This window comes from Piliocolobus tephrosceles, chromosome 17, assembly GCF_002776525.5.
Source record: "Piliocolobus tephrosceles isolate RC106 chromosome 17, ASM277652v3, whole genome shotgun sequence".
NCBI classification, from domain to species: domain Eukaryota; kingdom Metazoa; phylum Chordata; class Mammalia; order Primates; family Cercopithecidae; genus Piliocolobus; species Piliocolobus tephrosceles.
This window is the reverse complement of record NC_045450.1, coordinates 28061252-28087277: the sequence shown is the minus strand read 5'-3', so window position 1 is coordinate 28087277 and position 26026 is coordinate 28061252. Positions and strand designations below refer to the sequence as shown.

The following is a 26026-nucleotide window of genomic DNA, read 5'->3' as shown; positions in this document are numbered from 1 at the left end:
GCTGCCTGCCAGGTGCAGCAGCTCATGCCTATAATTCCAGCAGTTTGGAAGGCCAAGGCAGTGGATCACCTGAGGTCAGGATTAGAGACCAGCCTGGCCAACATGTCGAAATGCTGTCTCTACTAAAAATACAAAAATTAGCTGGGTGTGGTGGCGGGCACCTGTAATCCCAGCACTTTGGGAGGCTGAGGCGGGTGGATCACCTGAGGTCAGGAGTTCAAGACTAGCCTGACCAACATGGTGAAACCCCGTCTCTACTAAAAATACAAAAATTAGCTGGGCATGGAGACACACACCTGTAATCCCAGCTACTCGGGAGGCTGAGGTAGGAGAATCCCTTGAACCCAGGAGGCAGAGGTTGTGGTGAGCCCTGATTGCACCACTGCACTCCAGCCTGGGCCACAAGAGCGAGACTCTGTCTCAAAAGAAAAAAGAAAAGTTGGCACCGGACCCTGCACACAGTCTTTCCGCAGTGAGGATTCGCTATTGCCTCTCTGTCGTTCTAAAAGTTTGATCACCACATGACCAGACAGAGAAAGCCTTCAGAATAACTGGGAGCTGCAAATCTCTGCTGCTCCACCTCCTCCCTCTCAGCCCCAGGTCCTGGCCCCACCTGTTTTCTCTGGTAGATAAACACCCGGCCTCCTCTCTGCTCCCCATAGAACAGTGGGGCGCCAATCAGCAGCAGCTCTGTCTCCCCATCTTGGTCCACGTCGACGCCGCACAGCTCCCCACCGAAATAAGAGCCAATCTGTGGGGAGAGGCAGGTGTTTGGGGAAACGCCTGTGGGAACAGCAGAGGCTGGCAGGGAGATACCTGTACCGAGTCATCTTATGCCACTCCCTCAAATGGAGGTTCCAATCCTGGATCCACCCCTAGTCTATGTGCATGAAGACAAAGTGGGCTCTTTGTCTTAATGCACCTCAAACAACCTCAAGGTTGTTTCTTAAACTAGAGAGGGAGATGACAGGGCTTACCTCCATGTGTTATGAGGGACAAATGTGATGGTGTTTAGCACAGGGCCTGCCACACGTAAGTGGATGAGCGTTCAAAGGACAGAAGGGAGTGTGACATGTGTCCCTCCAGTCCCTGGTGTGCAGATGTCCTCGGACTGTGCGCACCTGGGTCCCATGGATTGTCTGGATCTGGCTCCAGTGTCCTCCGCCCTGTGGCTCTTGGAACAGCAGCACTCGGCCCACGTGCTGGTATCGAGGGGCTCCTGAGGCCAACAACGAAGTCTTTTCCCCGGAGGGCAGCCAGGTCACGGTGTAACCTGAGGAAAGTGTGCGAGGCATGGAGTTAGGAACAGAGGATGCTGGAAGAACACCCAGCAGGAAAGTGTGTGAGGCGTGGAGTTAGGAACAGAGGATGCTGGAAGAACACCCAGCAAGAGAGGGGCAGGGGCCCCAGGGAATTGGGTTAGTAGCAGAGATGCATCAAAACAGCTGAAGACCTTCTTCTGAGAAAAGCAGCCATGTGCTTCCAGCCGACCAAATCCTGCCATCTTGGGGATGGCATTTCTTCAACTGTGGGTGACATGCACACCCAGGGAAAAACAGCTATGCACCACAAGTGGAGTGTGGGGCCTCTTCTGAGCCTCAGTTTACCTGAGGATTAGTAAGGAAGACTCCATTCTTTCTTCTTTTTTAGAGACAGAGTCTCGCTTTCTTGCCCAGGCTGGAATGCAATGGCGTGTTCTCGGCTCACTGCAACCTCCGCCTCCCGGGTTCAAGCATTCTTCTGCCTCAACCTCCCAAGTAGCTGGGATTACAGGTGCCCAGCCACCACACCCAGATACTTTTTTGTATTTTTAGTAGAAACAGGGTTTTGCCATGTTGGCCAGGGTGGTCTCGAACTCTTGGCTTCAGGTGATCCACCTACCTCAGCCTCCCAAAGTGCTTGGGGTTACAGGTGTAAGCCACCATGCCTGGCCTCTTTTTTCTTAAATAATAAAATAAAATAAAATAAAACGGGAGGCTGGGTGTGGTGGCTCACACCTGTAATCTCAGCACTTTGGGAGGCTGAGGCGGGCGGATCATGACGTCAGGAGATTGAGAGCATCCTGGCTAACACGGTAAAATCACATCTCTACTAAAAATATGAAAAATTAGCTGGATGTGGTGGCAGGCGCCTGTAGTCCCAGCTACTTGGGAAGCTAAGGCAGGAGAATGACGTGAACCTGGGAGGCGGAGCTTGCAATGAGCCAAGATCACGCCACTGCACTCCAGCCTGGGCAACACAGCGAGACTCTGTCTCAAAATAAATAAAATAAAATAAAATAAAATGGGATATATTAGAAGAATGCAAAGTTGGCATGGATATTAAAAATAAAGCATGTCGGCCAGGTGCAGTGGCTCCCGCCTGTAATCCTAACATTTTGGGAAGCCGAGGTAGGAGGATCACTTGAGGCCAGAAGTTTGAGACCAGTCTGGGCAACATAGTGAGACCCCGTCTCTACAAAAACTTACAAAAACTAGCCAGGTGTGGTGGTGCACACCTGTGGTCCCAGGTACTAGAGAGGCTGAGAGACAAAAGGATTGCTTGAACCCAGGAGTTCAAGGCTGCAGTGAACTACGATGGTGCCATTACACTCTAGCCTGGGTGACAGAGTGAGACCCTGTCTCTAACAAAATAAAATAAAGCAGGAAATTTGAAAAATTTTCATGCTTAAAGATATCATGCTGGCCAGGCGCAGTGGCACACACCTGTAACCCCAGCACTTTGGGAGGCTGAGGTGGGTGGATCACCTGAGGTCAGGAGTTCGAGACCAGCCTGGTCAACATGGTGAAACCCTGTCTCTACTAAAAATACAAAAAATTGACTGGGCATGGTAGCATGCACCTGTAGTCCTGGCTACATGGGAGGCTGAGGCAAGAGAATCACTTGAACCCAGGAGGCGAAGGTTGCAGTGAGCTGAGATTGTACCACTTCACTCCAGCCTAGGCAACAGAGAGACTCAGTCTCAAAAAAAAAAAAAAAGATATCATGTCGGTGTCAGGCTGTCTTCATCTTCAACTTCCGGTAACAAGGTTCTTTCCTCTAAGATACCAGGACAATCTCTATTGAATGTTCTAGGAAACACTGCAGGAAATTGGACCCAGGCTTGGGCTAGAGACAGGAGCCACCAGCAGGAATCCTCTGGGATGAGTCACCGACCCCATCTGATAGTCTCTGTGCAGAGAAGTTGAAAGTGAGTGAAGAAAAACAGAGCTGTCCAGGGCTCTACAGCACATGGAAGGAAGAGTGAAGAGACGGAACCACTTCCCTATTGTCGTATGGAGTCTGGAAGCACAAGGGTTAAGAACTTCAGATCCTTGAACTCAGTGAGACAAGGTTTAAATCCTAGTGCTACTGTTTCCTAGCTGTGTAGTCTTAAGTACATTGCTTCATGCCTCTGCACTGCCTCAGTTTTCTCATCTACAAAAAGGGAAGGGGCTGGACATCGTGGCTCACGGCTGTAAGCTCAGCACTTTGGGAGGCTGAGGCAGGAGGCTTTCTCAAAGTCAGGAGGTCAAGGCAGCAGTGAGCCAAGATGGCGCCACTGCACTCCAGCCTGGGTGACAGAGTGAGACCCTATGTCTAAAGAAGAAAAAAGGAACAGTACCAATCTCATGGGGTGTGTTTTGAGAGTTAAATAAGATGCGTATATAAAATGCTTAGTGCTATGCTAGTGATAGCTAAACTGAGATCTGAAGGATAGTAGCATAGTAGACACTCAGGATTCTGTTTATTTATCTATCCACATATATGTATATATTTACGTGTGTGGATAGTGAGGTGGGTGTCTAACTAGAGATTAAACTTTTTTTCTTTTTTTCTTTTGTTTGAAACAGCGTTTTGCTCTGTTACCCGGGCTGGATTGCAGTGGTACAATCTCAGCTCACTGCAACCTCCGCCTCCTGCATTCAAGTTATTCTCCTGCCTCAGCCTCCCGAGTAGCTGGGATTACAGGTGCACGCCACCATGCCTGGCTAATTTTTTGCATTTTTACTAGAGACGGACTTTCACCATGTTTGCCAGGTTGGTCTCGAACTCCTGACCTCAAATGATCTGCCAGCCTCAGCCTTCCAAAGTGCTGGGATTACAGTGTGAGCCACCATGCCCAGCTAGAGATTAAATTTTAGAGTTATTTCTTCTTTTTTTTTCTTCACCACAGCCTTAACCTCCCAGGCTCAAGTGATCCTCCCATCTCAGCCTCCCAAGTAGCTGGGACCACAGGCATGCACAACCATGCCCAACTAATTTTTTTTTTTTTTGAGACAAAGTCTGTCTCTGTCACCCAGGCTGGAGTGCAGTAGTGCAATCTCGGCTCACTGTAACTTTCGCCTCCCAGGTTCAAGTGATTCTCCTGCCTCAGCCTCCCAAGTAGCTGGGACTAGAGGTGCGCGTCACCAAATCCAGCTAATTTTTGTATTTTTAGTAGAGACAGGGCTTCACCATGTTGGCCAGGTTGGTCTCAAACTCTTGACCTCAGGTAATCTTGGATAATTCAAGAGGAGGAAGCCTCAAAAAGGAGTAGCCAGTCCTCTTACTAATAAGGCAGGTTGTTTAAAAATGTGCCTGGGATTTAATACATAGGTGTGACTGATGGTATAGAGAGTCACTGTCACTGAAAGAAGTTTACTAGTCACAGTTCCAAGAGGCAGGAGGCACTGGATGCCACGCAGGGCCAGGCAGAGAAACACCAGATTAGTGGAGAGGCAGGAGGAGCCAGGGAAGAGCATGACCCAGAGCTCTTCTTGTGGTTTCCACAAGGAAGGGTGGTAAGTTAGGTTGGCAAGTTCAAGCAAGTTTAGGATTGCACAGTTTGAATAATTTTGGCTGACTCTGGGCTATAGCGGTGGCCTCTGGTTGATTGATGCCTGGCCTGAGCTGATTTAGGGCAAAGGAACTATTGGCTTGGTGTACGGATTAGACAAAGGAGGTGCCTGGGGATATGGGCGCGGAATTGGTTGGTTTGCGTATAAAAGGCCTTTTTTTTGTTTGTTTTTGAGATGGAGTCTTGCTCTGTCATCTAGGCTGGAGTGCAGTGGTGCGATCCTCAGCTCACTGCAACCTCTGCCTCCTGGGTTCAAGAGATTCTCTTGCCTCAGCCCCCTGAGTAGCTGGAATTAAAGACACCTGCCATCATGCCCGACTAATTTTTGTATTTTTAACAGAGATGGGGTTTCACCATGTTGACCAGACTGGTCTCAAACTCCTGACCTCAGGTGATTCACCCACCTCAGCCTCCCAAAGTGCTGGGATTACTGGCGTGAACCACTGTGCCCAGCCCTGTTTTTTGAGACACAGTCTTGCTCTTTTGCCCAGGCTGGTGTGCAGCGGCGTGATCTCCGCTTGCTGCAACCTCCACCTCTTGGGTTCTAACAGTTCTCCCGCTTCAGCCTCCAGAATAGCTGGGACTACAGGCATGCACCACCACACCTGGCTAACTTTTGTATTTTTAGTAGAGACAGGGTTTCACCATGTTGGCCAGGCTGGTCTTAAACTCCTGACCTCAGGTGATCCGCATGCCTCAGTCTACCAAAGTGCTGGGATTAAAGGCATGAGCCACCATGACCAGCTACAAGGTATATTCACAGGCAAGTTATTTACTATCTCTAGGAATTCGCCAACCCTGGGAGGCGTAGTCTCTTCAGGATGAGCACAGCCCCAAGATGTTAAAGCATCAGAAAATACAGACAATAAATTATGAATGTTATAGCCATATTTAAACTCTGACTTTATTCATGCTGGTTGCTTAACTGCTTTCATTATTGTTTTGGAAGCCAGGCTGAGCGACCATCTGACCCTACAACCAGAAGAACCCAGCAGAAAAGAGAAGTACTCACCCAAATAGCCCGCTCTTACTTCTGGTGTCAACGGTTCATTCCCAATAAATATGTCATCCTGCATGTCCGCCTTCAGGTCGAGAAGGCCCCCAGCCCAGTCCTTGGCTCCTACTGCCCCCACGACTGCATGGCCCTGCCCAGGGAAGGAGATGAGCGGGTCAGCTACCCACGATCCACCCCCCAGAGTCAGCTGCACTCCCTGCAGCCCATTGCTCCAGACCAGCACGCACCCTGCTGAGGTCGGCACTGATGCCGCTGGAGGACAGCTCCATGTTGAAGGAAGTCAGGTCCTGTTTGCTTGTGCCTGGGGAACAAAGCAGAGAACAGGTGAGACCCAACAGCCATAAATGCAGTGAAAAAAATTCATGGCAGGACGGGGAAGAAGTGAGGTATTTACCTCTGGGTTAAGGTAGAAGGCATGCATGTGAGGGTCAGGCAGACCCAGGAAGTGACTTAATGCTGAGTTGACTTTCTCATGTGATACCCTGGGAGTCCCAGATTTGTTTGTTTTTTGTTTTTGAGACAAGGTCTTGCTCTGTTGCCCAGGTTGGAGTGCAGTGGTGCAATCACAGCCTACTGCAGCCTCAACCTCCCAAGCTCAAGCAATCCTCCCGGCTTAGCCTCCCGGATAGCTGGGACTACAAGCACACACCATCACACCTGGCTAATTTTTTTTTTTTTTGAGATGGCGTCTCTCTCCGTGGCCAAGGCTGTAGTACAGCAGCGCAATCTCAGCTCACTAAAGCTTCTGCCTCCTGGGTTCAAGCGATTCTCCTGCGTCAGCCTCCCAAAGTAGCTGGAATTACTGGTGCACCACCATGCCCAGCTAATTTTTGTATTTTTAGTGGAGATGGGGTTTCACCATGTTGGCCAGGCTGGTCTCGAACTCTTGACCTCAGGTGATCCACCCGCCTCAGCCTCCCAATGTGTTGGGACAATGACAGGTGTGAACCACCATGCCCAGCCTCCAGATTTGCATATCCAATTACTCATCTCCGTGTGTCCAAGACTCAGCTCTTGGTTTCTGCTGTGACTCAGGCTTCTCTCGTCTATGAATGGCACTCCCACTCACCTAATGAACCATCCTAAGAAACCAAATCCACCTGGAGTCTTCTCTTTCCTCCATCTCGTCTCCAACACATCACCAAATCATGATATTCCTGCCTTTGAAATACACCCTCTTTCTGTTTTTTGAGACAGGGACTCGCTGTGTTGCCCAGGCTGGAGTGCAGTGGTGTCATCATAGCTCACTGCAGTCTCAAACTCCTAGGCTCAAGAGATACTCCTGTCTCAGCATCCCAAGTAGCTGGGACTACTGGTATGCACCACCGTGCCTGGCTTATATAGCTTCTCCTTAAGAACTCTTCACTGGCTGGGCGTGGTGGCTTAGACCTGTAATCCCAGCACTTTGGGAGGCCAAGGCGGGCAGGTTACCTGAAGTCAGGAGTTCGAGACCAGCCTGGCCAGCATGGTGAAACTCTGTCTCTACTAAAAATACAAAAATTAGCCAGGCATGGTGGGACACGCCCTGTAATCCCAGCTACTTGGGAGGCTGAGGTAGGAGAATCACTTGAGCTTGGGAGGCTCAAAAACAACTGGAGGTTACAGTGAGCCAAGATCATGCCACTGCTCTCCAGCCTGGCCGACAGAGTGAAACTCTGTCTTGAAAAAAAAAAGGTCAGGCGCAGTGGCTCACGTCTGTAATCCTAGCACTTTGGGAGGCTGAGGTGGGTGGATTACCTGAGGTCAGGAGTTCGAGACCAGCCTGGCCAATATGGTGAAACCCTATCTCTACTAAAAATACAAAAAAATTATCTGGGTGTGGTGGCAGGCGCCTGTACTCCCAGCTACTCAGGAGGCTGAGGCAGGAGAATTGCTTGAACCCAGGAGGCTGAGGTTGCAGTGAGCCAAGATCACGGCACTGCACTCCATCCTGGGTGACAGAGCAAGACTCTGTCTCAGAAAAAAAAAAAAAAGAACTCTTCATGGGCTGGGCGCAGTGGCTCATGCCTGTAATCCCAACGCTTTGTGAGGCTGAGGCAGAAGAATTGCTTGAGCTCAGGAGTTAAAGACCAGCCTGGGAAATATAGTAGAAACTCTGTCTTGGCCGGGCACAGTGGCTCATGCCTGTAATCCCAGCATATGTGAGGCTGAGGCAGGAGGATTGCTTGAGCCTAGGAGTTCAAGACCTGCTTGGGCAATAGAGTAGAAACTCTTGTATCTACAAAAAATTTAAAAATTAGCCAGGTGTGGTGGTGTGTATCTGTAGTCCTAGCTACTCAGGAGGTCGACGTGGGAGGACTGCTTGAGCCCAGGAGTTTGAGGCTGCAGTGAGCTGTGATCGCGCCACTGCACTCCAGTCTGGGCAACAGAGTGAGTCCCTGTCTCAAAACAACAACAACAAAAAACTCCTCATGATTTCTCATCAATCTTCACACTGAAATCCAAACTCTTTCTGAGGGCCTGGAAGACCCTTACCTCCTTGCTAACCTTCTCTGTCCCTTCCTCACCGCGCTCCGGTCACACTGAACTTTTTCCATTTTCCTGGCATGCTGAGCCCCCAGTCTTGCACCTGTGCTTCTCTCTGCCCTCATTCCACCTTCCTCACGTTGCTGTTTGAATCTCATCTTTCATATCTCAGCTTAAAAGCCAGTCGAGAGTGAATTTTTTTTTTTAGACGAAGTCTCTGTCACTCAGGCTGGAGTACAGTGGCTGCAACCTCCACCTCCCGGGTTCAAGCGATTATCCTGCCTCAGCCTCCCGAGTGGCTGGGACTGCAAGCACTCACCACCACGCCTGGCTATTTTTTTTTAGTAGAGACGGGGTTTGGGGTTTCACTGTGTTAGCCAGGATGATCTTGATCTCTTGACCTCTTGATCCGCCCACCTTGGCCTCCCAAAGTGCTGGGATTACATGCGTAAGCCACCGTGCCCGGCCAGAGAGTGAATTTTTTAAAAAAACACTTTTTTTAAAAATTCACTTTTCATTTTTGTTATTTATTTAGACATGGGGTCTTGCTATGCTGCCCAGACTGGACCATTGCTCCTTTTTTTGGGGGGGATAGAATTTTGCTTTCGTCGCCCAGGCTGGAGTGCAGTGTCACAATCTCAGCTCATTGTGACCTCTGCCTCCTGGGTTCAAGTGATTCTCCTGCCTTAGCCTCCCAAGTGGCTGGGATTACAGGCACCTGCCGCCACACCTAGCTAATTTTTGTACTTTTAGTAGAGACTGGGTTTCACCATGTTGGTCAGGCTGGTCTCAAACTCCTGACCTCAAGTGATCCGCTTACCTCAGCCTCGCAGAGTGTTGGGATGACAGGCATGAGCCCCCGCTCTCAGCCCATTTTTTTTTTTTTTTTTTCTGAGACGGAGTCTCGCTCTGTCACCCAAGCTGGAGTGCAGTGGCACAATCTCGGCTCACTGCAAGCTCCACCTCCCAGGTTCACACCATTCTCCTGCCTCAGCCTCCCGAGTAACTGGGACTATAGACGCCCGCCGTCACGCCCGGCTAATTTTTTGTATTTTTAGTAGAGACGGGGTTTCGCTGTGTTAGCCAGGATGGGTCTCTATCTCCTGACCGCGTGATCCACCCGCGTAGGCCTCCCAAAGTGCTGGGATTACAGGCGTGAGCTACCGCGCCTGGCTAGCCCATTGCTTCTTTAACTGAACTGAACACCAAGGCTGTGTCCTAGCAAAGGAGACTTTCCTGTAGGAATATATCTTTCAGCCAAGTAAGCTTCCTGGGGAAATGCCCTCCATAACCAGTCCTCCATCCGGTGACCACAATACAAATCTTTTCTTATTCTAGGCCAGGAAAGAAGACTTGTGGGTTCTTCACAGTGGCCCCTGCCAGTCTGCCCTTCTGAAGTAATGTGGAGCCTCAGATAAGCGACAGCAAGACATTGAGGGAGAATGGGGAGGAATTACATTCACTCTGCAGGGCTCAGATCACACCAGCAAGACATAGGTCAGTCCTGGATCAACCTGAGCTCCAAGAGAAGATGGAATTTCAGAAAGAAATATCACAGAGGGCCGGGTGTGGTGGCTCACGCCTATAATCCTAACACTTTAGGAGGCCGAGGCGGGCAGATTGCTTGGGGCCAGGAATTCTAGACCAGCCTGGGTAACATAGCGAGACCCCTGCCTCTACAAAAGATACCAAAGAAAAAAAAAATTAGTCAGGTGTGGTATCATATACCTATAGTCCCAGCTACTTGGGAGGCTGAGGTAGGAGGATCACCTGATCCTGGAAGGCCAAGGCTGCAGTGAACTGTGATCATGCCACTGTACCCCAGCCTGGGTGACAGAGTGAGACCCTGTGAAAGAAAAGCAAAAAAGAAAAGAGGCCAGGTGCAGAGGCTCATGCCTGTAATCCCAGCACTTTGGGAGGACAAGGCGGGTGGATCATGAGGTCAGGAGATTGAGACCATCCTGGCTAACACAGTGAAACCCCGTATCTACTAAAAAATACAAAAAATTAGCCAGGCGTGGTGGCAGGTGCCTGTGGTCCCAGCTACTCGGGAGGCTGAGGCAGGAAAATGGCGTGAACCTGGGAAGTGGAGCTTGCAGTGAGCTAAGATCGTGTGACTACACTCCAGCCTGGGCAACAGAGCGAGACTCTGTCTCAAAAAAAAACAAAAACAAAAAAAAAAAAAAAGAAAAGAAAGAGAAGAGAAAAGAAGAGAAGAGGAGGGGAGGGGAGGGACAGGGAAGGAAGGGAGGAAGGAAGGAAGGAGAGAAAGAAGGAAGAGAAAGAAAGATCACAGAAGCTGCTCCCAAATGACCCTCTCCTAAATTCCTTCTAAAGGTCTGTTTTATTTAGGTAAGCCCTTAGCACAAGATCAGATACTCAGTAAGTGCTTATTATTCTTTGTGTTTCTAATATGATGTCCTAGGGGAGTTCTTTTTTTTTTTTTTTTTTGAGACTGAGTCTCGCTCTGTTGCCCACCAGGCTGGAGTGCAATGGCGCGATCTCAGCTCACTGCAACCTCCACCTCCTGGGTTCAAGCAATTCTCCTGCCTCAGCCCCCTGAGTAGCTAGGATTACAGGCGTGTGACACCATGCCCAGCTAATTTCTGTATTTTTAGTAGAGACGGGGTTTTGCCACATTGGCCAGGCTGGTCTCGATCTCCTGACTTCAGGTGATCTGCCCGCCTCGGCCTCCCAAAGTGCTGAGATTACAGGTGTGAGCCACCACGCCCAGCCATTTTTGCTTTATGTTTTTTGTTTCTTGAAATGGAGTCTTCCTCTGCCACCCAGACTGGAGTGCAGTGGTGCGATCTTGGCTCACTGCGTCCTCTGCCTCCTGAGTTCAAGAGATTCTTGTGCCTCAGCCTCCGGAGTAGCTGGGATTACAGGCACTCACCACCACACCTGGCTATTTTTTGTATTTTTAGTATAGATGGGGTTTCTCCATGTTGCCCAGGCTGGTCTCAAACTCCTGGGCTCCATTGATCCACCTGCCTCAGCCTCCCAAAGTGCTGGGATTACAGGCGTGATCTGCTGAGCCTGGCCTGATGTCCCAGGGGAATTTCTGTATTCAGCCTCCTGAGCCCTCTCCCAGGGCCTGTCACTCACCCTCAATGACATAGATCTTCCTCTGCAGCTCAGTGAATAGATCTTTCAGCTTCTCAAATGTGTCCAGAATTTTTACAAACTCGCTCGCAGGTTTTGAGGCAAATTTGTGAAGTGTCTCCTGACTCTCCTTGGTCTGAAAATGCTTTCCGATCTGTGAGGGAGTGGAGAATGAGGAGCTGAAATCCCCCAGACCTCAGTCCAGTTTGCTATTATTTTCACAAGAGTGTGGCCCCAGGAAGAAAGCGGCCTGGGGTTCAGAAAGAGGAGAGGGAAGGCGAGATGTAGAAGGCAGCCGGGACCCTACCCCGATGATGTAGCGGATGATGTCTTTGGCCGCATCGATGTTGCCACTGTCAGTGGCCTCCCCATCCGTGATGATGATGAGCACTTTGGTGGCATCTGGCCGGGCCCCCAGCTCCTCCCGGAACACCTCTGTCCTGTGTCCAGGAAAGGAGGAGGTGAGAGACTCCCCCAAACCAGGGCCTGAGGTCTCCTTCCCCACCTGCTCATCAAGTCACCGCCATACTGGTTACGCAAAACCCCTGCAGCTTGGAATCCTGCAGTCACCTCTAAACCTCCTTGCTGCCACCCCTTTCCTTCTGGACCAGTGGTCCTCACATTGCATCCTGGGCAGTCCAGAGGGTGTCCCAGAGCCCATGGGCAGGAGGAGGAGGTTTTGTGAGGAATGACTCTGGACTTCCCACCCTCCATTGCAACCACATGGCCACCACTCTTTAATCAGTTACAGATGTTGACCCAAGTGAGGTTTCAGTGTGGAAGAGAGGATCCCACAGCTTAAGAAAATTGGGGAGTCACTCTTCCAGAGCACATTCTTCCAGCACCTCCTCTGCTTTCCCATAGTCCCCAGCCCACCTCCGGATCTTTACTATAGCAGTGAACCCAGTGAATTACCATGACTTCTCTGTCAATTTTCCCCCTAAACCGTGAGTTCCTCAAGGAAAGGACCATGTTGGATTTGTTGCTGTATCTCTGGCTCCCAGCACAGAGGAGGTGCTTGTGCATGTGAGATGAAGGAGGGAGAACTAGTGTTACAGCTCTTTTAGAATTTGTCTAGCAGGCTTTCTGTTTTTTGCTAAAATCCTCCACCCTCAAAAAAATTTAAAAAATAAATAAAGAAGGGAGAACTGAACACGAGATGGGCCAAGGCTAAAGATTTCTGCCCTGGGAGTTCCAGACCAGTCTGGGCAACATAGCGAGACCCCAATTTTACAAAGATGAAAACAATTAGCCAAGCATGGTGGTGTGTGATTGTAGTCCCTACTCAGGAGGCTGAGGCAGGAGGTTCGCTTGAGCCCAGGAGTTTAAGGCTACAGTGAGCTAGGATCACGTCACTGCACTCCAGCCTGGGCAACAGAGTGAGACCTGACTCTAAAAAAAAGAAAAAGAAAATTCCTGCCTTGCCCACAACCTCCCTCTGAGCAAGTTGGGTTGGCCGTAGCTCTTGCTGGAACAGCAGCGAGATGTGAACCGTTTTACCCATGAACACCTGCTATCAAGACCTCTGGTTCTATCTGGATGCAAAATGCTTCTCCAATCTCCATCCACACAGACATGTGCCTATTGCGGGTCCTGTTCATGGATTCCCACCCTGGCTTAGACGACCATTGTCTCTATCTGGATTTTTCAATAGCGTCCTAACTGGCCCTATTGCTTCTACCCGCCTTTGCCCCCCTCTACAGTCTAATATCAACCCTGCAGCCAGAGGGATCTTTTAAAAAACATAAATCAGATCATCACTCTTCTACTCAAAACCTCTAATGACTTCTCTTCTTACTCAGAGGAAAGCCAAAGTCCTCACTATGGCCTCCAAGTCACTAACCCATCCAGACCCTCATGATCTCTCTGACCTCATCACCTACTATTTTCCCCCTCTCACTTATTTCTCTCCAGCCACATTGGTGTCCTGGCTCTTCATTTTTTAATTATTTTTTTTTAGAGATATGATCTTGCTCTGTTGCCTAGGCTGGAGTGCAATGGTGTGATCATAGCTCACTGCAGCTTCAAACTCCTGGCTCGTAGGCCGGGTGTGGTGACTCACACCTGTAATCCCAGCACTTTGGGAGGGCAAGGCAGGTGGATCACCTGAGGTCAGGAGTTTGAGACCAGCCTGGCCAACATGGTAAAAGCCCATCTCTACTAAAAATACAAAAAAAATTAGCCGGGTATGGTGGCACAGGTCTGTAATCCCAGCTACTTGGGAGGCTGAGGCAGGAGAATGGCTTGAACCTGGGAGGCGGAGGTTACAGTGAGCCAAGATCGCGCCAATGCACTACAGCCTGGACAACAAGAGCAAAACTCCGTCTCAAAAAACAAAAACAAAAATCAACCAACCAAACAAAAACTTCTGGGCTCAGGAGATCTTCCCACCTCAGCTTCCCAAAGCACTGGGATTACAGATTGTGCACCTGGCTTAGACTTTCTCTTTTGGATTTAATTAGTACAGAGTAGATTTCTGTTATGTACAACCAAAAGAACCTGCAGTAAAATTGTTCCACTTTAATTCAGACAATAAACTGCCCCTTACTGTACCTACCTACTGAGTTCCCATGCCCTGCAACTGGAAGAGGGTAGATCACCCAGAACAAATGACTGGACACGCGCTCTCCTGCAAAAGGGAACTCACGCGACATAGTTGATGGCACCAAAGGTGTTGGTCAACAGCAACATGTGCTTTACATGCTCCAGCAGAATATCAGGGTCCTTCTGTTTAACATAATCTGAGAAATCAAATTCCGTTTTGTAGCTTGTGGAAAACTGAACAGCAGCAAACTAGAAAAGGAAGGAAGAAATGATATTCAATTATATATCCCTTACAATTTGTCTGTTCCAAACTCTTCTTTTTTTTTTTTTTTTTTTTTTTTGAGATGGAGTTTCGCTCTTGTTGCCCAGGCTGGAGTGCAGTGGCATGATCCTGGCTCACTGCAACCTCTGCCTCCCCGGTTCCAGCGATTTTCATGCCTCAGCCTCCCAAGTAGCTGTGATTACAGGCACGTGCCACCACACCTGACTATTTTGTGTGTGTGTGTGTATTCTTAGTAGTGACGGTGTTTCACCATATTGGTCAGGCTGGTCTCGAACTCCTGACCTCAGGTGATCCACCTGCCTCGGCCTCCCAAAGTGCTGGGATTACAGGCATGAGCCACAGTGCCCAGCCCCAAACTCTACTTCTTCTTTTTCAAGACAGGGTCTTGTTCTGTCTCCCAGGCTGGAGTGCAGGGCACAACCATAGCTCACTACAGCCTCAGCCTCCCAGGCTCGAGCCATCCTCCCTCATCAGCCTCTGAAGTAGCTGGGACTACAGGCACGTGCCACCACACTGGGCTAGCTTTTATTTTTTGTAGAAATGGGGTCTTGCTATGTTGCCCAGGCTGGTCTCGAACTCCTGGCTTTAAGTGATCCTCCCGGCTAAGCCTCCCAGTGTACTGGGATTACAGATGTGAGCCACTGTGCCTGGCTCAATCTCTTCTTGTGCAGGACCTAGGCAACTCAGCTCCACATCCTTGCCTCAGATAATTCTTTTGAAAATGAGGCAATATACAAATAAGCACAGAAATAAAACAAAATAAACCTTGCTCCCTCATGTAATACTGTGTGTTGAGCTCCTATTCTCTAGGTCCACCTATATCACTGACAGGGATGGGTTCCAGTAGCCATATTTCTTCTGAGTGACCCTGCTTAACTAGACACAGTTGGCTGGGCCAGGGATCAACACCTGACTGAAGCTAGGCCAGCCAGAGCTTCTTCTCTGAGAACTGGGAATTTGCAAAGGGAGGTGTTGGTTGAGGGAAAGGTAAAAAGCCCTCTTGGAACTTTAACATGTGAACTTAGGAGCTTTCCATAGGTCCATGTGGTCTAAAGGTGCTAAGGGAGCCAGTCTACAGAGACTGAGAAAAGAGAATAAGAAAGCAAAGACTCAAAAAGAAACAGAAATAAGAACTAGCTGGGCACAGTGGCTCATGCCTGTAACCCCAGCACTTTGGGAGGCCGAGGCAGGAGGATCTCTTGAGAGGTCCAGGAGTCTGAGATCAGTCTGGGCAACACAATGATAAACCATCTCTACAGAAAATTTAAAACTTAGCCACGCATGGGCCAGGCGCAGTGGTTCACGCCTGTAATCCCAGCACTTTGGGAGGCCGAGGCGAGCGGATCACGACGTCAGGAGATCGAGACCATCCTGGCTAACACGGTGAAACTCCGTCTCTACTAAAAATACAAAAAATTAGACGGGCATGGTGGCGGGCGCCTGTAGTCCCAGCTACTCCAGAGGCTGAGGCAGGAAAATGGCGTGAACCCGGGAGGCGGAGCTTGCAGTGAGCCAAGATCACGCCACTGCACTCCAGCCTGGGCGACAGAACGAGACTCCGTCTCAAAAAAATAAATAAAAAATAAAAATAAATAAAAAATAAAAATTAGTCACACACAGTGGTGCACACGGGTAGTCCCAGCTACTTGGGAGGATCATTTGAGCACAGGAGTTTGAGGCTACAGTGAGCTATGATCGTGCCACTGCATTCCAGCCTTGGGGACAGAGTGAGACCCTGTCTCAAAAAGAAAAAAGGCCGTGCACAGTGACTCACGCCTGTAATCCCACACTTTGGGAGGTCGAGGTGGGTGGATCACAAGGTCAGGAGTTTGAGACCAGCCTGGCCAACATGATGAAACCCCGTCTCTACTAAAAATACAAAAATCAGCTGGGTGTAGTGGCAGGTGCCTGTAATCCCAGCTACTTGGGAGGCTGAGGCAGGAGACTCATTTGAACCCGGGAGGCGGAGGTTTTAGTGAGTTGAGATCGTGCCATTGCACTCCAGTCTGGGCAACAAGAGTGAAACTCCATCTCAAAAAAAAAAAAAAAAAAAAAGGAAATGAGAACTAGAGAGACTCCTAGAAGCCTTCAACTCCCTGGTTCTTATCCCTTCCAGAGGCCCAGTTATAGCCATGCCCATAGGCTCTGAGGATACCACATACTAAAATTTCCTTTCATGGTTTAAGCCAGTTCAGGTAGGCATCTATTTACTGCAACTAAGAATCCTAACTAGCATTTTTACCTGGTAGGAAGTGTTGCTGAGTTTCTTCATCACATCCTTCATGAAGTCCAGAATTTTCTGAAATTCATCTGGCTGCAAGCTCATCGAACCATCAAACAGAAATACCAGGTCTACGTTGCCCTTGATACATTCTGCAGAGGCCAGACGCAAGGGACCCAATGAAGCATCTCTGGTGTTTGACCGCCCATGCTGGTTCTCCCTAGGGGCAGCCACTTGGAGGTATTTTTACCCACCGAGTCCCCAGTTCCTTACCCTGAAAACCAGGGCATCCCTGCAGCATGGCACCCTGCATATTCTGGTGGAAGAGGTAACACAGGCCACTCAGATAGGTGTTCTGGTCACACGTTCGAGACAGCCCAGGGTCACAGGCCTAAAGGAAGCAAAGGCCAAAGATTTGGGACTCCTATTTGCTATGTGTCTTCTGGGCACCATCAACCAGAATAAGAACGTTCAGAGTCCTTTCTCACTTCCTCTATCCAACTGGTTACTAAGGCAAGGAATGTCTGCCTCCACAGCCTCTAGTGTCCGTCCCTCCCATCCTACCAATGCTCTATGCCAATGGATGCTCACCGCCTGTAGGATAAAGTCTGGACTCCTTAGCTAGGCTTACATTGGGCACGACCCCACATTTCCAGGCCTATCTTCTCCTGGTCCCAATCTCTCTTTCTGTGTTCTAGCCAAATCAAATTATCAAGATTCCCAGAATAAAAGGTGCCTCTTTCTTTTTCCCTTCCCTTCCCCGTCCCCTCATTTCTTTCTTTCTTCCTTCCTTCCTTTCTTTCTTTCTTTCTTTCTTCCTTCCTTCCTTCCTTTTCCTTTTCCTTTCCTTCCTTCCTTCCTTTCTTCCTTCCTTCCTTTTCCTTTTCCCTTTCCTTTCCTTTCTTTTCTTCTTTCTCTTTCTCCTTCTTTTCTTTCTTTTTCTCTCTCTCTTTCTTTCTCCGTCTTTTTTTTTTTTTTTTTTGATGGAGTCTCACTCTGTCGCCCAGTCTGGAATGCAGTGGCGTGCTCTCGGCTCACTGCAACCTCTGCTTCCCAGGTTCAAGCGATTCTCCCGCCTCAGCTTCCTGAGTAGCTAGGACTACAGGCGCCCACCACCATGCCCAGTTAATTTTTGTATTTTTAGTAGAGACGGGGTTTCACCATATTGGCCAGGATGGTCTCAAACTCCTGACTTTATGTCTACCCACCTCGGCCTCCCAAAGTGCTGGGATTACAGGAGTGAGCCTCTGTACCCGGCCTTTTCTTTCTTTCTTTCTTTCTTTCTTTCTTTCTTTCTTTCTTTCTTTCTTTCTTTCTTTCTTTCTTTCTTTCTTTCTTTCTTCCTTCCTTCCTTCCTTCCTTCCTTCCTTCCTTCCTTCCTTCCTTTCCTTCCTTCCTTCCTTCCTTCCTTCCTTCCTTCCTTCCTTCCTTCCTTCCCTCCTCTTTCTTTTTCTTCTTTCTTCTTTCCCTTTTCTTTCCTTCCTCTCTCTCTCTCTCCTCCTCTCCCCTCCCTCCCTCCCTCCCTTTTTCCCTCCCTCCCTCCCTCCTTCCTTCCTTCCCTCCCTCCCTCCCTCCTTTCTTTCTTTCCTTGCTTGCTTTCTTCTTGGATCTCACTCTCATCACCCAGGCTGGAGTGCAGTGGCACAATCATGGCTCACTGCAGCCTCAACTTCCTGGGCTCAGGTGATCCTCCCACCTCAGCCTCCCAAATAACTGGGACTACAGGCACAAGCCACCATGCCCGGCTAATTTTTTTGTAGAGATGGAGTTTTGCCATATTGCCTAGGCCAGTCTTAAACTCAAGCGATCCACCTGTCTTGGCCTCCCAAAATCATTTCTTTCATTTACGACCCTTTCCTGCCAGATTGCAATTTCTTCAAAGTCTGGGCTCGTATCATGGTCATCTTTTTGTTTTGTTTTGCTTTTGTTTTTTTTAGACACAGGTCTCACTCTGTCTCCCTGCCTAGAGTGTTATGGTGTGATCATAGCTCACTGTAGCCTTGAACTCCTGGCCTCAACTGATCCTCCCGAGTAGCTGGGACTACATATGTGTGCCACCATGCCCAGCTAATGAAAAAAACATTTTTTTTTGTAGGGACAGGGTTGACCAGGCTGGTCTTGAACTCCTGGCCTCAATCAATCATCCAGTTTTGGCTTCCCAAAGTGCTGGGGTTATGGGTATGAGCCACCGGCCTGGCCTCATCAACTTTGTATTTCACTCCCCTTCCCCTGTCAGAACCTAGCCCGATGCCTGGCGTATAATAGTAGCTAAATAAACAAGCTCTACTTAAATACTGGATCAGTATTTCACTCAGTCTTCTATCTCTCACACAGAAGATGCTGGCTGGAAACAGCAATGAACTTGGGATCAAATGAGAATTTTATTCAAATCCTGACTCTACCACTTTGCAACCATGTGACCTTGGTCAAGTCTCTTAATCCTTCAGTCCTGTTTCCTCATGTGTGAAATGTGTACACTGATCTCTATCTCACCTGAGTGTCTTGAGGGGTTAAAAGAAATAAAGTGGCCAGGTGTAGTAGCTCATGCCTATAATCCCAGTACTTTGGGAGGCCGAGGCGGGCAGATCACCTGAGGTCAGGAGTTCGAGACCAGCCTGACCAACATGGTGAAACTCCATCTCTACTAAAAATACAAAAATTAGCTGGGTATGGTGGCATACGCCTGTAATCCCAGCTACTCTGGAGGCTGAGGCAGGAGAATCGTTTGAACTCGGGAGGCAGAGTTTGCAGTGAACTGAGATCATGCCACTGCAATCCAGGCTGGGTGACAAGAGTGAAACTCTGTCTCAAAAAAAAAAAGAAAAAAAGCAGTGTTTCCTAAACTTTAGGCATTTGTGTAATACTTCACAATATCTGCCATATGAGCATACTCTTATTTTCTGAATAGTTTCCTTTAAATTTTTGTTTAACTTCAGCCTTCCTAAGCAATATGATGTAGGAAATTATAAATTTGATGTGCTTGTCATAGATTTTTTTCTAATAAGCCACTAAAGAAATTTATAACCATGAAAACATTAAAAGCTTGTATACCACTAAAAATCATATTGCATATCAATGGTCACAGATATTTCATATCTGGAAGAAAAGTGAGGTAAGTTCTTGAAAACAGCTGGCTCTGCTGGGTGTGGTGGCTCACACCTGTAATCCCAGCACTTTGGGAAGCTGAGGCAGGAGGATTCTTGAGCTCAAGACCAGTCCGGGCAACATGGTGACACTCTCTGTCAACAAAAAACATAAAAATTAGCTGGGCGTGGTAGCATGCACCTATAGTCCCAGCTAATTGGGAGGCTGAGGTGGGAGGATTACTTGAGCACAGGGAGGTTGAGGCTACAGTGAGCTGTGATCATGCCACGGCACTCCCGCCTGGGCAATAGAATAATAGAATGAGACCTTGTCTCAAAAACAAAAAAGCTGGCTTATCATTGGTTCTCAATAAACACTAATTGACTCTGATGCCTTTGACTGTCTGTGGGAACTTTTGTCCACATTCTTCCTCTTTTCTTCTCTCATTACTTGGATCGAGCTTCACAGGCTCTGATAACACCACTGCACAAAATTCTTACCAAAACACTTCCATCTGTGGGGTCTGTTGCCAAGGTCATTCCCAAGTACTTGGAGGTATAGTTGGAACCTGTAGGCACCAGAAGGTTGGTCTGGAGGAGCTCAGGCAATCTAGGTGGGCTGGGGCCAGCCTCAGATTCCCCAAGATCCCATTCCTCCCAGCTCACCCCTCAGTTACTCACCTCTCAGGCTGACTGGCAGGCAGTGTCCTGTGCCTGACTGGCACTGATAGAGGCTTCCCGTGCTGTTGCCCTCCCCTGGAGCTCCCACGATGACCCTGGGGAGAAATCTCACCTGTGAGAGGGAGTGGCCTGGATCTGTACCCACCTCCTCCTGCCTGCTCAGGAGCTTCAGATCTCCCGCCTCATCTCTCCAAGCACTGCAACCATTCCCCTTCAAGACGGTGCCTCTGGCCGGGCAGGGCGGCTCATGCCTGTAACTTTGGCATGAGGCCAAAGTACTTTGGGAGGCCGACATGGGCAGATCACCTGAGGTCAGGAATTTGAGACTAGCCTGGCCAATATGGTGAAACCCTGTCTCTACTAAAAATACAAAAATTAGCCCGGCATAGTGGCTCATGCCTGTAATCCCAGCTATTCAGGAGGCTGAGGCAGGCGAATGGCTTGAACCCGGGAGGCAGAGATTGCAGTGAGCCCAGATCTAACCGTTGCACTACAGCCTGGGTGACAAGAGCAAAACTCCGTGTCAAAAAAAAAAGAAGATGCCTCCATCCTCACCTCTTCCCTACAAAATCCCAGAGAAATAATTCCAAATGCCAAAATCCTAGAAAATTAAGGTTCCTTTGCATTTACAGTCTTTGAGGCCCAGAGAATGATCTGCCAGAAAGTCTCATGACAGGTTCATTCATTCAGTCCTTGATTCAAAAGCCATTCATGGCTTACCTACTGTGTGCTGGGCGGTGGTATATCTAAGAAGGGTTAGTAAGAGAGAACAAACTCCTGGCTTCCAGGCGCTCGCAGGGAAGTAAGGGAGTGTCAGGAACCTACTGGGCAATGCGAAGTGTTTGGGGGCTGGGATCCTTCCCTGTTCTGCACTTCCATGGCCTCCCTGATCGCCTGTATCCCGCTTTTTGATCCCTCACTCCTATCTCTGAGGATTCCCACCCACCACAGGCTCCTCCAGACGGGAACCCCTGGAGAGCCGCCCCTTGGGGGCTGCCCCAGGGCGGGCATCAGGAGGAGGACTTGCGGGGCACAGCTCACCCGTTTCCGACCTGCAGGACGCGGTATCCAAAGTGCCTCCCGGCGCGCGGTGGGGAGAAGCTCCGCGCGCCCCGCACGTCCAAGTTGTAGCTCGAGGCAGGCGCTGAGGAAGGCAAGGGGCGTCAGCTGCTACCCAGGGACCCCCGCCCTGCACGTACCCGGCAGGTGACCGATCCCAGGCGCACCTGGCTCTCGCTCCCCAGGCCGCCCGCACCCAGGCGGGCAGAGAGGACCCGCGCCCTGCGCTTCCCCTCCAGGGCGTTGACTTTGGGGAATATGGAAGGAGCAACTCCCGGCTCCTCTAGAGCTCTGAAAGCTCTTCCCAGGGCCTGAGAACACAACTTCCCGCTTGGCCTCTCTGCAAAGAAGGAAGGATGAGAAGTTAGAGGCTCCAGAGAGAGGAGCAGACCCAAGGGGCCCCAAGGCAGAGGGTGGCCAAGTTCCCAGGCAGAGGCCAAGATGGGGATGCCCCAGGGCCGGGTGCGCCTCTGCCACCCACTTCGGCGGTTGTGGGGCCCAGGCGCCTCCTCCCACAGTCTCAGATTGTAGCTCCCCTGATCCCTGGGGGGCTGCCTTCCCACCCCACAGGGCCAGTCTTTTGGAGCGCGGGTAGATCCCAGCCCCCTTCCCCCTCAGTCAGCCTGCCCAGGCGCCCTGGCACACCCAGGCTGTCCTTTCCGCCCCGCTTTGTCTCCCGGCGTGGAGTTTAGTTCAGAGCATCCTAGAATGTCATGGAGGCCAGACCTTCATTTGTTTAGATGAAGAGTGTGGGGCTGGAAAGGGGAAAGGACTTGCCTAAAACGCACAGAAGTGGTACCACGGGTGGCCCCAGAACCCAGCACCCTCCTCCCAGCTTTAGCTACTCATTAACTATCTGCCTTTTGTTTGTTGTTTAAGAGACAGGGTCTTGCTCTGTCACTTAGGCTGGAGTGCATTGGCACAAGCTTGGCTCACTGCAACCTCTGCCTCCTGGAATCAAATGATTCTCATGCCTCAGCCTCCCAAGTAGCTGGGATTACAGGCCTGTACCACCACGCCCAGCTAATTTTACTGTATTTTTAAGTAGAGATGAGGTTTTTGCCATGTTGGTCAGTCTGGTCTCAAATTCCTGGCCTCAAGTAATCTGCCCACCTTAGCCTCCTAAAGTGCTGGGATTACAGGCATGAGCCACAGCACCCGGCCCCGTTTGCCTTTTTAAAGAACCCACTGCCCCTTCTTATGTTCCCTTGTCTGTCTTTGTCTCCACCCCTTGCCTATTTATTTCTTTTCTTTCCCCATTCCCCACTTTCTCCTTCCAAGATCCCTGGGCCGCGTATCCCTAAGGCCAATTCCACTTTTAGGGGGCAGCTCCTTGTTTACTCTAGCTCCACCAAGCTCTGCAGTTTCTCTGGTCACAGACACGTGTCCCTTCCCCTGCCTCCTCCCTTGCCTACCGAAGACAAAGAACCCAGACAGCAGCGCCATGGCCATCACGGTGATGCAGGAATCCTTCATCCTTCCAGCACTCGAGGGACCTGTGGCCCCAGGGGCAGCGTCAAGAGGCCCGTGGGATTTGCTGGCAACCTAGACAGGGTGAAAGAGGAAAATGATCACGCCCTTTGGCCTCTTACAGTGGTACTTTCTCACAGAAGCACCAGGCTGGTGACACTGGCAGGCGGGGAGGGAGGCGTGCCTGCAGGAGCTGTGAAACCGCAAGGGTTCAGGGAGGAAGTGTAAGCAAGTTAGAGACATTTCCTGTGCCTGCTTGCATTTTCACCTCATCCAAAAGCTGATAGCATGGCAGGGAGATGACTGTCTCCACTGCTGACATGGTTTCTCACTAACATCCCAACTAAGGGCTCTGTAAAGCTCAGCAGAGGACTGGTCCAATAAACGGTGGCAAAATTACAATGGAATGCTATGCAGCAGTGAAAAATAATGAGGGAAGGAAAATAAAATAGGGGGAGAAAGTGACAGCTTTCTCTTGACTTTGATGTACATGAACCACTATTAAAGAAAAGAATGGATTACAGAACAGTGCATTTAGTGACCCATTTTGGTTCTAAAATGCAAAATCTAAAGAATTGGATTCTTTAGATTTTGCTAGGTTCAGTGGCTCACTGGCTGTAATCCCAGCACTGTGGGACTTCAGGAGGTGGAGGTAAGACGATTGCCTGAAGCCAGGAATCAAGACCAGCCTGGGCAACAAAGTGAAACTTTGTCTTTTAAAAAAAAAAAATTGGAGAAAATATTTGCAAATCATATATCTAATAAGGGATTTGTCTCCAGAATATATTTTTTAAAACTCTTAAAATTCAACAATAAAAAGACAAATAACCACTTTTTTTTGTTTTGTTTTAAATTTTTTGAGACAAGGTCTTGCTCTGTTACCCAAGTGAGAGTGCAGTGGCGCGATCACAGCTCACTGCAACTTTGAACTCCCAGAGTCAAGCAGTCCTCCCACCTCTGCTCCTAGGTAGCTGGAACCACAGGTGCATGCCACCATGCCTGGCTAATTTTTCTTTTTTGAGATGGTTTCTCACTATGTTGCCCAGGCTGATCTTGAATTCCTATGCTCAAGTAATCCTCCTGCCTCAGCCTCTCAAAGTGCTGGGATTACAGGTGTGAGCCACTGTGCCCAGTTTATTTTTATTTATTTATTTTAGGCTAGTCAAGTGAAGCAGAGGGAGTGCAGAAGGAACAAAGATATTAGTAACTGGTTGTGCTCAATTAGTTTTAAATGGCCGGGTGCGGTAGCTCACGCCTCTAATCCCAGCCCTGTGGGAGCCCGAGGCAGGTGGATCACCTGAGGTCAGGAGTTCGAGACCAGCCTGGCCAACATGGTGAAACCCTCGTCTCTACTAAAAATACAAAAATTAGCCAGGCGTGGTGGCACATGCCTGTAATTCCAGCTACTTGAGAGGCTGAGGCAGGAGAATTGCTTGAACCCAGGAGATGGAGGTTGTAGCGAGCCAAGATCTCACCATTGCATTCCAGCCTGGGCGACAGAGTGAGACTCTGTCTCAAAAAAAAAAAAAAAAAATTAGTTTTAAACATGACTGCACTCAGACCAACCTACCTAAGTTTCTAAATGAGCAAAGGGGTTGAGTAGACATTTCTCCAATGACATATAAATGGCCAACATGCACATGAAATGATACTCAACATTATTAGTCATTAGAGAAATGCAAATCAAAACCACAATGAGATACCCTTTACACCTACTTGGATGGTTAGAGTTTAAAACAACGGAAATAAGAGTTAGTGAAGATGTGAAGAAATTGGAGGCCTGGTACACATTGCTGGAAGAAATGTAAAATGGTGTGGATGCTGTGCAAAACACTTTGATGGTTCTTTGTTTTTGAGAGAGGCTTGCCTAGGCTGGAGTGCAGTGGTGTGGTCTCGGCTCTCTGCAGCCTCAACCTCACTGGCTCAAGTCATTCTCCCACCTCAGCCTCTTGAGTAGCTGGAACTACAGATGCAGGCCACCACACCTGACTAATTTTTTATTTTTTGTAGACATGGGGGTCTCTCTACCTTGCCCAGGCTGGTCTTGAATTTCTGAGCTCAAATGATTTGCCCGCCTCAGCCTCCTGAAGTGTTGGGATTGCAGACGTGAACCACCGCACCTAGCCCAAGAGTTCTTTAAAAAAGTTAAACATAGGCTGGGCATGGTGGCTCATCCCTGTAATCCCAGCACTTTGGGAGGCTGAGGTGAGAACTCCTGAGTTCAGGAGTTCGAGACCAGCCTGGGCAACATGGAAAAACCCCGTCTCTACTAAAAGTACAAAAATTATCTGGGTGTGGTGGTGCGTCCTGTAGTCCCAGCTACTCGCGAAGCTGAGGCGGGAGAACTGCTTGAACCTGGGAGGCAGAGATTGCAGTGAGCTGAGATCACACCACTGTACTCCAGCCTGGGAAACAGAGTGAGACTCTGTCTCAGGAAACAAAAACAGAAAGTTAAACATAGAGTTACTATATGACCCAGAAGTTCTCCTCCTAGTTATATACCCAAAAGAATTGAAATCATATGTTCCTACAAAAACTTATACATGTATGCTCATAGCAGTATCAATAATGACTCATACTAGCCCCAAACTGGAAACAACCCACATGCCTATCAACTGACAAATGGATGAACAAAATAGGGCATAGCCATGCAATGTAAGATTATTAGCCTGTAAAAAAGAATATGGCCGGGCACGGTGAATCATGCCTGTAGTCCCAGCACTTTGGGATACCAAGGCAGGTAAATCAGCTGAGGTCAGGAGTTCGAGACCAGCCTGGCCGACATGGTGAAACCCCGTCTCTATTAAAAATACAAAAGTTAGCCAGGGGTGGTGGAACAGCCTGTAGTCCCAGCTACTTGGGAGGCTGAGGCAGGAGAATCGCTTGAACCCAGAGGCAGAAGTTGCAGTGAGTGGCGATCACACCACTGCGCTCCTGCCTGGGTGAGGGAGTGAGACTCCATCTCAAAAAAAAAAAAAAAAAAAATAGAGTACTGGTACATACTACTATATGAGTAAGCCTTGAAAATATGCTTAGTGAAAGAAGGCAGCAAAGAAAAATCACATATGGTCTGACTCCAGTAAGTGAAATATCCAGAACAGGCAAATATAGAGAGACAGAAAGCAGGTTGGTGCTTGCCGTGGAAATGGAGGCTAGGGAGTGAGTACTAATGGGCATAGGGTTTCATTTTAGGTGATTAAATGTTCTGGAAATAGACTGTGGCAACGATTGCACAATTTCGTGAATCTATTTAAAAACCACTGAATTCTATACTTTTTAA

At 49.1% G+C, this 26026-nt stretch overlaps 1 protein-coding gene and 1 non-coding gene across 6 annotated transcripts in view; one reads left to right on the top strand and one right to left on the bottom strand.

The window, feature by feature from the left end:
* The window catches only part of ITGAL (integrin subunit alpha L), a 50817-nt gene extending 27885 nt beyond the window's left edge, over positions 1-22932 (bottom strand). For 3 of the 5 annotated variants that reach the window (XM_023191097.1, XM_023191099.1, XM_023191098.1), the window contains exons 1-13: positions 22692-22932; positions 21259-21361; positions 20218-20312; positions 20038-20105; positions 16727-16844; positions 16475-16605; positions 14053-14198; positions 11713-11845; positions 11409-11559; positions 6062-6135; positions 5832-5964; positions 1122-1273; positions 614-751 (exon numbers count right to left, since the gene is read on the bottom strand). In XM_023191097.1, coding sequence (XP_023046865.1) covers positions 614-751; positions 1122-1273; positions 5832-5964; positions 6062-6135; positions 11409-11559; positions 11713-11845; positions 14053-14198; positions 16475-16605; positions 16727-16844; positions 20038-20105; positions 20218-20312; positions 21259-21361; positions 22692-22752 — 1503 coding nt within the window. In that variant the 5' untranslated portion in view covers positions 22753-22932. Of the gene's footprint in view, positions 1-613; positions 752-1121; positions 1274-5831; positions 5965-6061; positions 6136-11408; positions 11560-11712; positions 11846-14052; positions 14199-16474; positions 16606-16726; positions 16845-20037; positions 20106-20217; positions 20313-21258; positions 21362-21443; positions 22032-22691 lie in introns of all 5 variants that reach the window. The other 2 variants (XM_023191101.1, XM_023191100.1) reach the window with 2 other exon arrangements.
* Positions 12453-12513, top strand: LOC111525736. Its single transcript, XR_002726183.1, has one exon. It is a non-coding gene; the product is annotated as a U7 small nuclear RNA (small nuclear RNA).
* Positions 22933-26026: the final 3094 nt, after the last annotated feature.